Genomic DNA, 12,989 nt, shown 5'->3' on the forward strand with positions numbered 1-12,989 from the left:
CCCTGTACTGAAAAAAACAAGAAATTGGACGCCCTACTTTTTAGTACGACGCCCTAAAGACGCCCTAATATTTCCGCCCGTGTTATGTCCGGTAACTTAGCTGAATATGTTAAAAAATCGCCGAGTCTGAGCTTTCCGAGGATCTACAAGCTTTGTTGACACCGCCATTTTGGAAATTTCAGAAGTCTCGCTTTGACAGCTGTCTTTCCCGAAGACGCCCAGGGTTACCATAGCAACAGCACGAGCCCAGAGTACAAAATATAGGCACCCGCCGCAGAGCTACAGAAACACGCGTTTCTATGGCTGCACTAATTTCAAAGTTGTGAGAGCCCTCGTTATAAATAAATGGGTTATTAAATAAATTTGGTGTACAAAGCACTTGTAATATGCGTTCCCAGAGCAGAGGGGGAAAAGATGTATGCCTAGGAGACACTGGCATAAATATCCAGACAATATAGCCGTAGACTATATTGCCGCAGCTAAATGTGGAATGTAGTCTATAGAAAACCGGCCTTACCTGACATGTTATTTATCCCGAATAAATCCTTTTAACAGTAAATAACACATTTTCATGCAGATTTTCCCAACATTACAGGCTACGTAGTGGAGAGTGTGGTAGTCGAGCCGGCGGGTAGTATTTCTAGTAGGCTATACTAAATAGTAGGTTATACTAAATCTTTGGACGCTAGCGGCTTTGAAAGCAAAACTGGTCAGCCGGGGTTGGTTGTCACACTGTGTTCGGGGTTGGTTGTCACATGTAATGCAATTGCAATAGGTGCACTACTGACTGAGACAAACACAGCTACAACAAGCTTTATTTATGTAGTATTCTGCGATCAGAAAGCTTTATAGCTAATTTGTCATGCTTAATATGCAACTCCAGCTCAAAAAATCCCAGAAATATACCCATTTTAATAATAATATTCATTAAAAATATACGCAGTTTGCAGTGTATTTTGTTTTGGTGTTCCCAAAGTTGATATTGTATTACCAATCTGTTGTACCCCCGGAACCCCCTAAAACACTCGTGCCAGCGGCGCTCAACGCGCCGCTACACCTCGCCACATACAGTGACACCTGCAAAAAAGTTAGACTCCCTAAAAAAAAATCCTGCCTAAAAGCCTGTTTGGAATGACTGTGCATAGGGCGTTTTTGGCCACAGAACACTAACCCACAGTAGTAGGAGGACTACTGGGTTCGTGGATTTTGTCTGTTGACTGAGCGACTCATGGTGTTTGCCTTGTGCCATTTCACGTAGCATCTAGCCGCAGTGCCACCTACACTTTCAGGGAATGTTTACATGCCACTGAGCTATTTTCATGTATGTTAATTCTTAAGGACTTGTCTCTATATTGTGCGTGTTCACACACGGACTGGCCATCGGGAGTAGCGGGAGTTTTCCCGGTGTGCCGGTGGTTCAGTGTGGGCCGGCGGAGAAAAAAAAAAAAAAGTTGCGAGCTGGCCTTTAATATGATAAGCAATGTTAACAGTTTCTTTAAGAAACTGTTAACATTGCTTATCATATTAAAGGCCAGCGCGCAACTGGTTTTTTTTTTCCTCCGCCGGCCCACACTGAACCGCCGGCCCACACTGAACCACCGGCCCACCGGGAAAACTCCCGCTACTCCCAATGGCCAGTCCGTGTGTGTGCGTGTTTAATGTTGGTGTCTTAACAACACACAAGCTTACGTTGTAGTGTGTGTGTGTGTGTGTGAGAGAGAGATTTTATCCTTGGCTGGCTACGAGCCAGTGTGGACGTTACGCAGTAATCACTGGTAATACCAGCGCTGGCTCCATCCTCTGTGATCGGAAATGTTGAGTGAGGAGAACGTGAGCCTTGTGCAGGCTATAGGACCTATGCAAAGTACGCGCTTGCACAGTAAATAGTTTAAGTAAAAGGCGTTTCAGGGTACAACGGGAAGGGTTGACAGGTAGCCTATGAGGCCTGTACTATAAAAATGTGGCCCGGTGCCTCAGGTGTTGATGATCAGGGCTTTAAAAAAAGGTGTATAAATATCGTTTTAAAAATCGCGATATCGATATTTACTGAAAAAATCGTGATATTGATTTTTTCCAATATCGAGCAGCCCTAACCCCAGGGTACAAGTATAAACGTTCACAATGGTGTAGGCCATTTGTGTAGGGCCTACCTACAACTATAAACCAGCCTCAAGCCAGCAGCTCATGGGCATAACGCAAGTCTAACAGTAACAATGGAAGAGCTCTCCCTCTGACCAGTGACTATACCACACCACCTCAAGTTATCTCGCTAAATTTGGGAAGATGCAATGGCTTTGTTTTTAGGGAAAGTGATAGTGGAGAGGTGGAGTCCCCTTTGAAACCTTTGCACAAATGGTGCTTCAAAATCATGTGTGGCGGGAGGAGACAATAAGTCTAACCTGATGAAACATTTGATGCATGTACATACCGATTTGTACAAAAATAATTCCAGGAACGGAACGTGTGCATGATCAAATGCATTGAAAGCTAGGACACTCGGTGGAGTGCATACCTCTGTCAAACCACAACGTCAAAATCACTCGAACCTAGGACAACACTAAAGCTGTAGATCAAATTGCATTCACTATCTTTTGGGGTTAAAAGAAAAGAGAGGAGCGGGGGAGAAGAGAAGACAGACCCACCCAGCCATGAATCTGCACGCATATCTGAATTTGCATCAAAATTGTTCCTTCCTTTCCTCAAAATTTCATCAAAATCCATTCTATTTTTTGAGTCATGCTGGGAAGACAAATGAATGGAGGCGAAAACATCACCTCCTCCAATAAAGTTGGCAGAGGTAATAAGGCTACCTATATGATAGATAGCAAACTTTTTCCATGGTTAGCTTATTCATAACCTTTCCCCATCCTGAGTCGAGCTAACAGACTAGCCCACTTGTAACATTAGATTAGCTGACCTAAAGTAACATGGGGCTAGGTGGCAGCCATCCACCATGATGGTGCCAAGGCTGCAGTTTGTCTTCTTCGCCTATTTAGCAGTCTACTCCCTTACACTTTCATTTATGAAGTTATAGAAATAACCTTCATCAGATCTTTAACATCACCACACTTATAAATCCTTCTTCCTACACCTGTCACCCACAGACAGACAGAAGTAGGAAGTCAAATGTTTTCATTCACTTAATGCAGTGTTTAAACAATACAATGTTTGATATTTATTAATTTCATCCGTTTTAGTGAATATTTTATTTGCATTGGTACCATTACCGTTCTACCATACCAGGTACTGTACCAAACCAACCAAGTTATTCACCTGTACAGCAGAAGTAGCAGCTCCTAATTTAAAACAGTAGTGTGTTTAGTTCTTATTCATTCGGGCATGGTTTGCTTGAATGGTGCAATTCATACCTGGGCTTTTTGGCCACCTTCTCAGGAGTCTGAGATTTTGATGATCCAGGGCTCACAAGAGGAGAGGAACTCAGATTTGATGCTAATCTTTTCTGTAGATACAAAAACAGAATTTACTTGCAAAACAACAGATAAAAGAGGTTAACTTAATAAAAAAAAAAAAAAAATTCAAAAACAAAGACCAAATGAATCAACTTCCTTACAGCTAGACTCGGTCCTTGGATTTCAGTTAGTAAAAGAAAAAAAAAAAAAAAAAAAAGTGAGTGAAGGACATTTATTCCTGACATCTTTCTTCAAAGCTAGTACGAATGCCTTATATCCTGGTATTAAACATATGGTAAATTTTCATGATAAACAGGAAAATAAATTGAATGAAATAGCAAACACTGATATGACTAAAGTTACTTTAGACCAACAAACCTGTTATACCAGAATTTCAGAAAGCACTTAAAAAGAAAATACTGAGAGAAAGTTTGTGTAAATACATAGGGATGTAAGATACCTGAGGGTAGCCCTGTGAAGAACTGTAAGAGCTACGAATAGGGTTGCGGGCTGATCCAGGCACACCACAGGAAACAGGACATCCGGTAACTGAACTAATGGAAGAGGTCCGAGATCTCTTTACCATGGACTCCTCCAACACGGAGGCATTCATTCCTCTCTTCAAACTTCCAGGTCTAGTGAAAGGGAAAAGCAGCATTATGCTGAGAGCAGTTGTGTGTTATGCATTAGGGTCAAAAAGAAGTCTCATGTTAATGCATGTCCCTTTTGCGATAGATGTTCTGCAATGAATTTCCTTTGGTTGGCTTTGCAGTAGCTTAACCCATAACTAACATAACCTTCTACAAAACCTTTTATATACACTGCCTGCCAAAAAAACTCGCCGTTTGGATTTAAATAAGCAAACACTTAAGAGTCTTTGATTGGATAATTACTGCAGTGATGTGTTATGTTTCAGCCGGCAACAATATTTTTAACTGATGCAGTGAGTAGCTTCTCATTTCTTAAACAACCATGCTGGACAATGCATCACATGGGCATGGAAAAGATGTTCCTATGTTTCAGAAAGGTTAACTTAGTGGCCTTCATCAAGCAAAGAATACAACTAAGAAGATTGCTGAAATGACTGGAATTGGGTTAAAAACTGTCCAACGCATTATTAAAACCAGGAAGGATAGTGGTGAACCGTCAACTTCGTGGAAAAAGATCCTGACCGTCTGACCATGATCAGAGAACACTTAAAAGCTTGAAGTCGAATCTCATATTTTATAAATATAATATGTAACCCCCCCCCCAAAAAAACAAAACAAAACAAAAAAACCAGCAGTAGAACTCACAGCCAAGTTTAACTGTGCACGTAAGAGCATTTCCACACAGACGATGTAAGGAGAATTCACAGAATTAGGACTAAACAGTTGTGTGGCAATAAGAAAACCACTTGGGTAATCAGAAGAAAAGCCTTCAATTTGCTAGGGAGCATAAAGATTTGATTCAGGAGCAATGGAAAAGGTCATGTCTGATGACCTTTTCCTATTCGCTTTGGAATAGGAATTACCCTATTCCAAAGTGATTGGGTGCATCAGGGTAAGAAGGGAAGTGCATGAAGTGACGCACCCATCATGCACAGTGCAGTGTTATGATTTGGGGTTGCTTCAGTTGGTCAGGTCTAAACTCAGTAATATGTAGCAATAAAAATTAAGTCAGCTGACTACATGAATGTACCAAATGACCAGATTATACCACCAGTGGATTCCCTGATGGCAAAGACATATTCCAGGATAATGCCAGGATTCATCAGACTCAAATTGTGAAAGGAGTATGAGGAATGCTTTTCACACATGAATTGGCTACCAGAGTCCTGACCTTAACCCCACTGAAAGTATTTGAGATGTGCTAGAGAAGACTTTGTGGAGTGGTCCAACTCTTCCGTCATCAATACAAGATCCCAAGGAAAATTATTGCAACTCTGGATGGAAATAAATGCTGTGACATTGCATAAAGTTGTCGGAACAATGCCATGGTGAATACATGCTATAATCAAAGCTAAAGGTGGGCTAGCAAAATATTAGTGTTTATGACTTTGTTTTTGGTCAGGGAGTGCATGTCTAACCAGGTGATTAAGTCAAATATTAATCTACAATGAAACAGTGAAGCAAAACCTACTTTGGTACAAGCTGGGATGGAGCACCGTTCGCAAGCAGTGGCTCGAAAACCGACTGGGAACTTCCATTGCTGTCATTCCGCCTAAGGAGAAAAAGGACGAGATTTCTGTCACTTTCAATGCCATTCTCCTTTGTATCAACAAGACACAAAGGAAAGAATGCTACAACCCCACAACATAAACGAGGAAGGGAAACAAACACACATTTTAGTGTGAACATGTGCCATTATGGATTACATTACTGACTGGGTCAGCACAGCTCAAAGCTATATAGAGCTGTTACAAATGAGTTCCAAAAATCAAAACACACTTAATATTGCCTGAGTGTCAGTCAGAGAGAAGCAGTTAATCATCCCAGTGCATATAACCAAAGCTCCTAATTGATACCTCCTTTTGCTCTTTTGCCCAGCTTCCTGGGCTCTCTCATCATCTTCATTATCATCAGCATCAACATTGCGTTTACGGCTTGCTCTGAGAACACTCAGTACAGTCTCTCTGGAACAGGGATCAGCTTGGGCTTCAAATCCAGGGGATGTGACTGCTCCAGCAGTGTTCAACTGATCAAAACTGTGGGGAAACACATTACACAAGGAGCGATATAAAACATTCAGTGCTGCATGAGATACCAGGTTTAGTCCAGTTTAAATGCAGTATTACAAAGATTAACATTATTCCTGGACTTAACTTAGGAGTAGTGATGGCCAGATGAACCCAAGGCTTCGAAGCACATGTCAAGTATTAGAGGGCGTACCAAATGAAACCCTGCTTCGAGGGGTGTATCAAGTTGCATAAAACCACATGACCAATGAGGCCTCGTGGAACAAGAATGATGCTATCGGTTTGTCTAAGGTGTTGAGTACGAGATATACGGAAGTGAAGCACCACGATTTGGGGGTTGTTAACGTGTAGGTGATAAGGTTATAAGGTGAGACGCCGATATTTTTTTATTCTACAACTAAAAATTGGATGCAAGATAAAATTAATATAATAAAACTATTTAAATGGCACGTTGGTCTCATTTCTTTATATAAAAGTATAACTATTGCTGTACAATCTGTTTTATGGGTGTTTTTCACCGGTATTGTTGCTCATTTATGCATTTAAATGCATTGTAATACGAGAGTAAATGTTACTTGTGATGGCCTCAAGATGGAGCCAGCAGCAAAAAGATATTCACCTGTATGGCAACATTTTACAGTTCTTTAATAAGGTAAAATGTAACACGTTTATTATTCTGATTGATTATTACATGTAACCTTCAATCCCATTACGCATTCAATATTTACTGTAGTTTATATTTCTAGAACAGGGGACCGTTTGCAGTAAAATCATCTTGGCCCCAACAGTGTAGAACAACTTTTATTCCTTAATAAACAAACATCAATATAATTTTTCAGTCCAATCCCACAAGCCTCAAACACGTCAGTCCCACAAACACACTGCTTCCTACTACTCACCAAGTACAACTGTAGTTGTAGTAATACCATTATTATTGATCTATTACATTGCTCAATTCCTTAATATAAAACATTTTAATATATGGAATTGGTACATTTCATATTTTTCAAAGTTTATTATATCCACATTCACTGGATATGAGCAATCACGCGCTATGACTGGCTACTCTACTAGGATATCAGTTCATATACTGTAAGCAGAGAAAAACAAAATGGTGGCACGTTTTGCTGAACCAACCAAGGACGAAATACCCCCCCCCCCCCCAAAAAAAAACACACACACAAAAAAAGCAACAAAATATAGAAAGTATATGATGGTAAGAATGTATCTTTAATTTTTTTAGGGGTGAGAAATTTCCTCGGAAATGCAGAAAAAAAATTGTGGTTTTAAACACTATTTCGCGTTAAAAAAAAATTAATTCCGCATAAAATATTGAATTATTTAAAAAAAAAATTAAGTGGAAAAACTAAGCAAAATACCACGACACGAATGCAGTCGTGGTTTGCTGTGGAACTATCCAGCTTTTAAGACCAATAAACACTTCTGGCTGGCCCACGTCACATGATCACAACAGAACAATGGCGGGCTACAACAGGAAGGATGTTGTTGAGCGGAAAACCAATGTGAAAAAAATTGACGTAGGAATTTAAAAATCAGTGGAATTGGTCATGGCTAGAAAAAGAAGTTGATGGGATTCAATTAGGTATCGCAGTTGAGAAGATCTCAATCTGGTTTTGGATATCACAAGATCTTGCAACAAGGAAATAAACTACGCAAATCAAGGGCATGTTGCTTTGGGAGATCACGCGAAGGCTGCAAAATACAAAGAACTTGTTTGTATTCAAAAGACTAACTATGCATTGCCAGGTATGTATACATTTAATTCTATCAACTAGTACTGCAGGCGGCACGGTGGCGTAGTGGTTAGCGCGGTCGCCTCACAGCAAGAAGGTCCGGGTTCGAGCCCCGTGGCTGACGACGGCCTTTCTGTGCGGAGTTTGCATGTTCTCCCCATGTCCGCGTGGGTTTCCTCCAGGTGCTCCGGTTTCCCCCACAATCCAAGGACATGCAGGTTAGGTTAACTGGTGACTCTAAATTGACCGTAAGTGTGAATGGTTGTCTGTGTCTATGTGTCAGCCCTGTGATGATCTGGCGACTTGTCCAGGGTGTACCCCGCCTTTCGCCCGTAGTCAGCTGGGATAGGCTCCAGCTTGCCTGCGACCCTGTAGAACAGGATAAAGTGGCTAGAGATAATGAGATGAACTAGTACTGCTTTTACTATTAGATCTGCTTCAGACTTTTACATTTATTTTGGTGATGGTCTTACATTTTATACTATGGTAGATCTGCTTTATATCATCTTCATTTTAATGGGATGAGGGTATTACCTACTGACATCTTACTCAATAATACCAATATTTAAAAAATTCCTTAGATCTTGACAAAATTATTATTTTGCTTTCTTTCAAGTTTTGGTACACTTGAATAAAATATACATTTTATAACATTACTATTTTTAGACTATTTATTAAGATTCACAAAATTAAATTTTTGGATAAGTTAGAATAGTGATCCCCCCCGGCCATCAAAAACTATTCAGTTTATTCAAGCAGTCTTCAAACATCCAGTCTACAGAGGAGAAAAAAAAAAAGTCCAGCTGAGTCATTTACACCACTTTCGGATAGAGTTCATAATGCAGAGGCCATGGTCTTGTCGTATGCTGCTGAACACTCGGTATCATTTTCACAAGTACCCAAGTTAAATGAACTTGCAAAAGCTTTGGCTCATAACAAGCGTGCACTTGATCAGCTCTCCATGGACAGAACAGCAGCATCATACAAAATGACACACGGACTTGCAAAGACTTACAAGGATAGATTAGTAACCGTCATGCAGCAGAACAAATTCTCCTTGAATATTGACGAAGCAACAAGTTTGAATAATCAGCGAGTACTTGCTATCATTGTTTCTTACTTTTGCCCTGAACAACAGAAAGTGGTCATGCATCCCTTTGATAAGTGATGCATGAGTGATGTACAAGTGTCATTAAAGTTGACAGTGAAGTGCTCTTTAACGCAACTAATAAACTTTTCAGCAAGAACAATATTCCATGGAGCAACCTCATGTCAATCTTGATGGATAGCTGGGCTGTTATGAGATGCTCAAAGTCAGGTGTAGAAACTAAAATAAGGAAATTGAGGGCTGAGCATTTGCTGGACACTGACTGTGATACTTCTGCCCAAATTGCTGCTCAAAAGTTCTGCAAGCCTTTTGACTTTCATGTTGAAGGCCTGATGTGGGACATACACTCCGTTCACAAGTTGTCTGTTGACCAGCGAGAAATATTAAACAGTTTGTGCCATCATTGGGGTAAAGTACACTGTGCCTCAGTGATATGTCTCCCATACATGGCTGTCTGTTTATGATGCATGTGTGGATATGCGGACATCATGTATGCATCAAACAATCTTTTATGCTGCTTTCCTCAACTCTTCAAGTGTTGAAACTTAGGGACATCCTTGAGGAAATCTATACTAAGCCCAGTGTCTCAAAGGAAAAAAAAAAAAAGGAAAAAAAAAAATCAATAAGCTGTGAAGAACATGCTCCAGCCGATTCTCAAGACAACCTCTACTAAGGAAGGGAAAGAAAGAGCAGAATTGTGGAGATCTTCCACAAGAAAATCAAGACATGCTTGATCATGCAGGTAACACTGATATTACTTACTAGTTCAGAAGCAGTTAGGTTAATGTTAGTACCCACCTGATATTTCAGTTTCCATCTGTACAGAAGTTTGTCCTTTCAAGGATTAAATGTTTAATGTTTTGAAAATGTATGCATTTTCTGTTGACTGATGAGATTAAAAGTGTAAAAATCAGTGAAGCCTTTATTCCACTAACTTAAGGGATGCATCGTTTCCTTTTCAGCTTTATACAGCAGTCCTCCATCACTTGAAGTAGTACGTTGTGATGTTCTAAACCAAGGGGACCAAAGTGGACAAGTTGCATGATGAGCAGAAGGATCTTGCAACAAGCGTCCTTAGCAAGTTCAAGTCAGAAGCATTAAAAGATCTGACAGCAAAGAAGTTGGTAAACTTCCCTGTTTCAGAGACAGACAACCACCTGCCAGCTAGGAGTATCTTCATTGGAAGCCAGACCAAGAGCGTGTTGGACAAACTAAGAGAGACCACAACAGGCAAGGAATTCTTGGCTAAAAGCAAGTAAGGACATATTGAGTGCAGCATGGCATTGTTATCCAAAATGCCCATCAACATCTTGTTGAAGAGCATGTCAACACTGGATCCAGTACTGAAGCAACATGAATCCACCCAGTTCTACCCCAACAAACCGCCACTTCCGGCCAAGAATGTAATCGACAGTGATGACATTGATGCCTACGATCTGGAAGTGAGAGCTTACACCATAGATGGCTATCTTCCAGGACCACCAACATGCCAAGATGAAGAGGTGGATCGCTGGTGGGCAAAAGTTGGGAAGTGTAGAAGATATCCTTTGTTATCAAAGATGGTGAAAGCTCTTTTGTCATGCTTCCATGGGTGAAGGGACATTCTAGAGGATTCTTCAGCCAGCATGAAAACAGACATACAGTACTGTGCAAACAGTTAAGCACGAACTGTTAAGCAGGAAAACAACATCAGTGCAGATGCACTTCCATGCTGATCCAAAACATGCCAAAGTGGACACAGCTCTCTGCAGAAACATGCATAAAAGCATACAGGATCAGCAAGGAACCAAAAGAGGCAACGAAGTTGCAGGAAAGTCAAAAACTCAAGTCTTGTGGTGTGACAATTCCTACAGTTGTTCTTCCATCAAAGAGGAAGTTTTACTCAGAATATATTTACAAAATTATCTTTATATAATACTGGTGTGATGAACTGCTGTGCACCCGCCTATATTTTGTCTGTACAATTGTTTGTTTGACCAGCAGGCATGTCTGTTGAGCAAATCAATCCTGGAGAAATTAACCACTTCAGCACAATTGAGTAGAAAGTTTCAGTATTTCATGAAGATTCAGTTGGCCATCGCTACTTAGGAATAAGTGTTTGCAGCACAGAGCATAATTATAATAAAATATTTAATCAATCAATGTTATGACAATATAACTCACAACGATAAGCGTGTTGTGTTGTCCGGTCTTGCGATCTTCACTGTAACTGGACTGTGGATGGGTGTATTTCGCTGCGTGAGAATGTTCTTCTTGCGGAAGCTGTCCCACTGAGCTGGGGGAAATACGCCCACCGGAGAGGATCCTAACTGCTGCAGGGGGTAATGTCTCTGAGGGGTGATGGTGAACCTCCCTGCAGTACCCACCGGATCACTGGTGCCATACAATATGAGAGAGAGAGAGAGAGATATATGATAACACACCATATACATAGGAGGATATACAAGAGGAGGCTTATGCTAAATCACACAAATTGAAGACAGTTCATGTCTGTTATAACTGTACCTGGTAGTAGTAGTAGTAATGCAAAGATATCTGGTTCAGTGAACGTACTGAACACGAGTCAGGATGTTGTACCCTGATTTATTTTTAAAATAATAGAGCCTGTTTTTATGTAAATGTAATCATTTGATGCAAACAGTTTCACATGATAGTTAGAATAGTTAACATGTCCTCAGGTAACAGATTTAGAGCCTGAACGTGTTGTGTCTAGAACATCTTGACAGTGTGTCATTAGGAATTATGCTGAATATGGTTACTGTTAGTAATACTTTCTACAATCAGTATTCTTTCTAAAAGCAATAATGCTCGAGCTAACGTTAGTGTTTGAGGAGGAAGCTGTGCTAACGCTGTCACAGTGCTCCATGTGCCAGAAGGAACTCCCACATTTTCAAATCTTGGAGGGAAAAAATCATGGAGCAGTGCTGCATGCAGATCAATGCAGTGAGCCTGCGGTTTGCCTGGTGGTTACATTCTCATGCACTTAAGAATCAGGAACACTGAATGAACACACAAATACAACACCAAGCAATAAGACGATCTGGGAAGTTAGTTGGAGCTTTCGTTACCCAAAAGACAATCTTCTGTTTGGAGTGGAGACTCCATGATTAGGTCGGACCAGTCTCTCCCGGAGCTGTTCTCTGGGGTTGCGGCCGAAGCCCGAGCCTCCCGCGGGCCGCCCTGTGCCGGAGGGACTTTCTGCCTTACCGAGGTAACTCCCCATGAGGATGTTCCGAGGACTGAAGACAGAGTCGCTGAACGTTGCGTCTCGCTTATAAACGGAACCGACAAAACTCCTGTCGTTGGGAGACGCGAAAGAATTTCTAACATCGCCTTTATCGGTACGAGTCTTGTTCCGCCGGGTCGCCGGGACACCTGTGAAAGTCCTGCCCGGTAACCAGCGCCGCAGCGCGGGAGGAACCGTCAGCCCACGGTGGGGATTCAGGCCAAACCTCTCGAAAAGCTGAAACTCCTCTGCTTTATAATAACAAACGACACAAATTAGGACAAAAAAGAAAAGTATGTACAAATACGTTGGTATACAAGTCAACACGAGGAAGAACAAGACAATAGCGAGGAGAGAGATAAAAGCTAGCCGCCGTTTATCTACAGGAGACATGGCGGCACCGCGCCGCCGAGGGACAATATCCCATAATTCCCTTCTGTAGCGGACGCTGTTAACAGCCTGGGGTGGATTGTGGGAAACGTAGTTCTGCTTCCGCTTCTTCTTTGGGTTTTCACGGCAGCTGGTAGCCATACAAGTTGCATTACTGCCATCTGTTGGTCTTATTTACCTTTACAAGGTTACAGAGGGTTTTTTTTTGTTTTTGTTTTTAAATCAATAGCAAGGTAATACGACAGGAAAACACGAGAGACAATGCCAAGGGGTTCTATACATGCAGAAATCACAGAAATACATTAGAGAGGCAGCGGCAGAAAGTTTTTTTTTTTTGGGGGGGGGGCACAACGTGTCGTGCGGCGAAGGCGCACTAAATCTAGGGTGGTCCGGGGGCATGCCCCCCAGGAAATTTTGGAATTTT

At 41.3% G+C, this 12,989-nt stretch overlaps 1 protein-coding gene across 1 annotated transcript in view; it reads right to left on the reverse strand.

Annotated features, from left to right (window-relative positions):
* pom121 (POM121 transmembrane nucleoporin) overlaps window positions 1-12,610 on the reverse strand; it is a 31,531-nt gene extending 18,921 nt beyond the window's left edge. The window contains exons 1-6 of the mRNA XM_060909436.1: window positions 12,018-12,610; window positions 11,113-11,322; window positions 5,917-6,096; window positions 5,532-5,612; window positions 3,871-4,045; window positions 3,369-3,460 (exon numbers count right to left, since the gene is read on the reverse strand). Coding sequence (XP_060765419.1) covers window positions 3,369-3,460; window positions 3,871-4,045; window positions 5,532-5,612; window positions 5,917-6,096; window positions 11,113-11,322; window positions 12,018-12,568 — 1,289 coding nt within the window. The 5' untranslated portion in view covers window positions 12,569-12,610. The remainder of the gene's footprint in view (window positions 1-3,368; window positions 3,461-3,870; window positions 4,046-5,531; window positions 5,613-5,916; window positions 6,097-11,112; window positions 11,323-12,017) is intronic.
* Window positions 12,611-12,989: the final 379 nt, after the last annotated feature.

This window comes from Neoarius graeffei, chromosome 25 (assembly GCF_027579695.1).
Source record: "Neoarius graeffei isolate fNeoGra1 chromosome 25, fNeoGra1.pri, whole genome shotgun sequence".
In the NCBI taxonomy this organism is placed as follows: domain Eukaryota; kingdom Metazoa; phylum Chordata; class Actinopteri; order Siluriformes; family Ariidae; genus Neoarius; species Neoarius graeffei.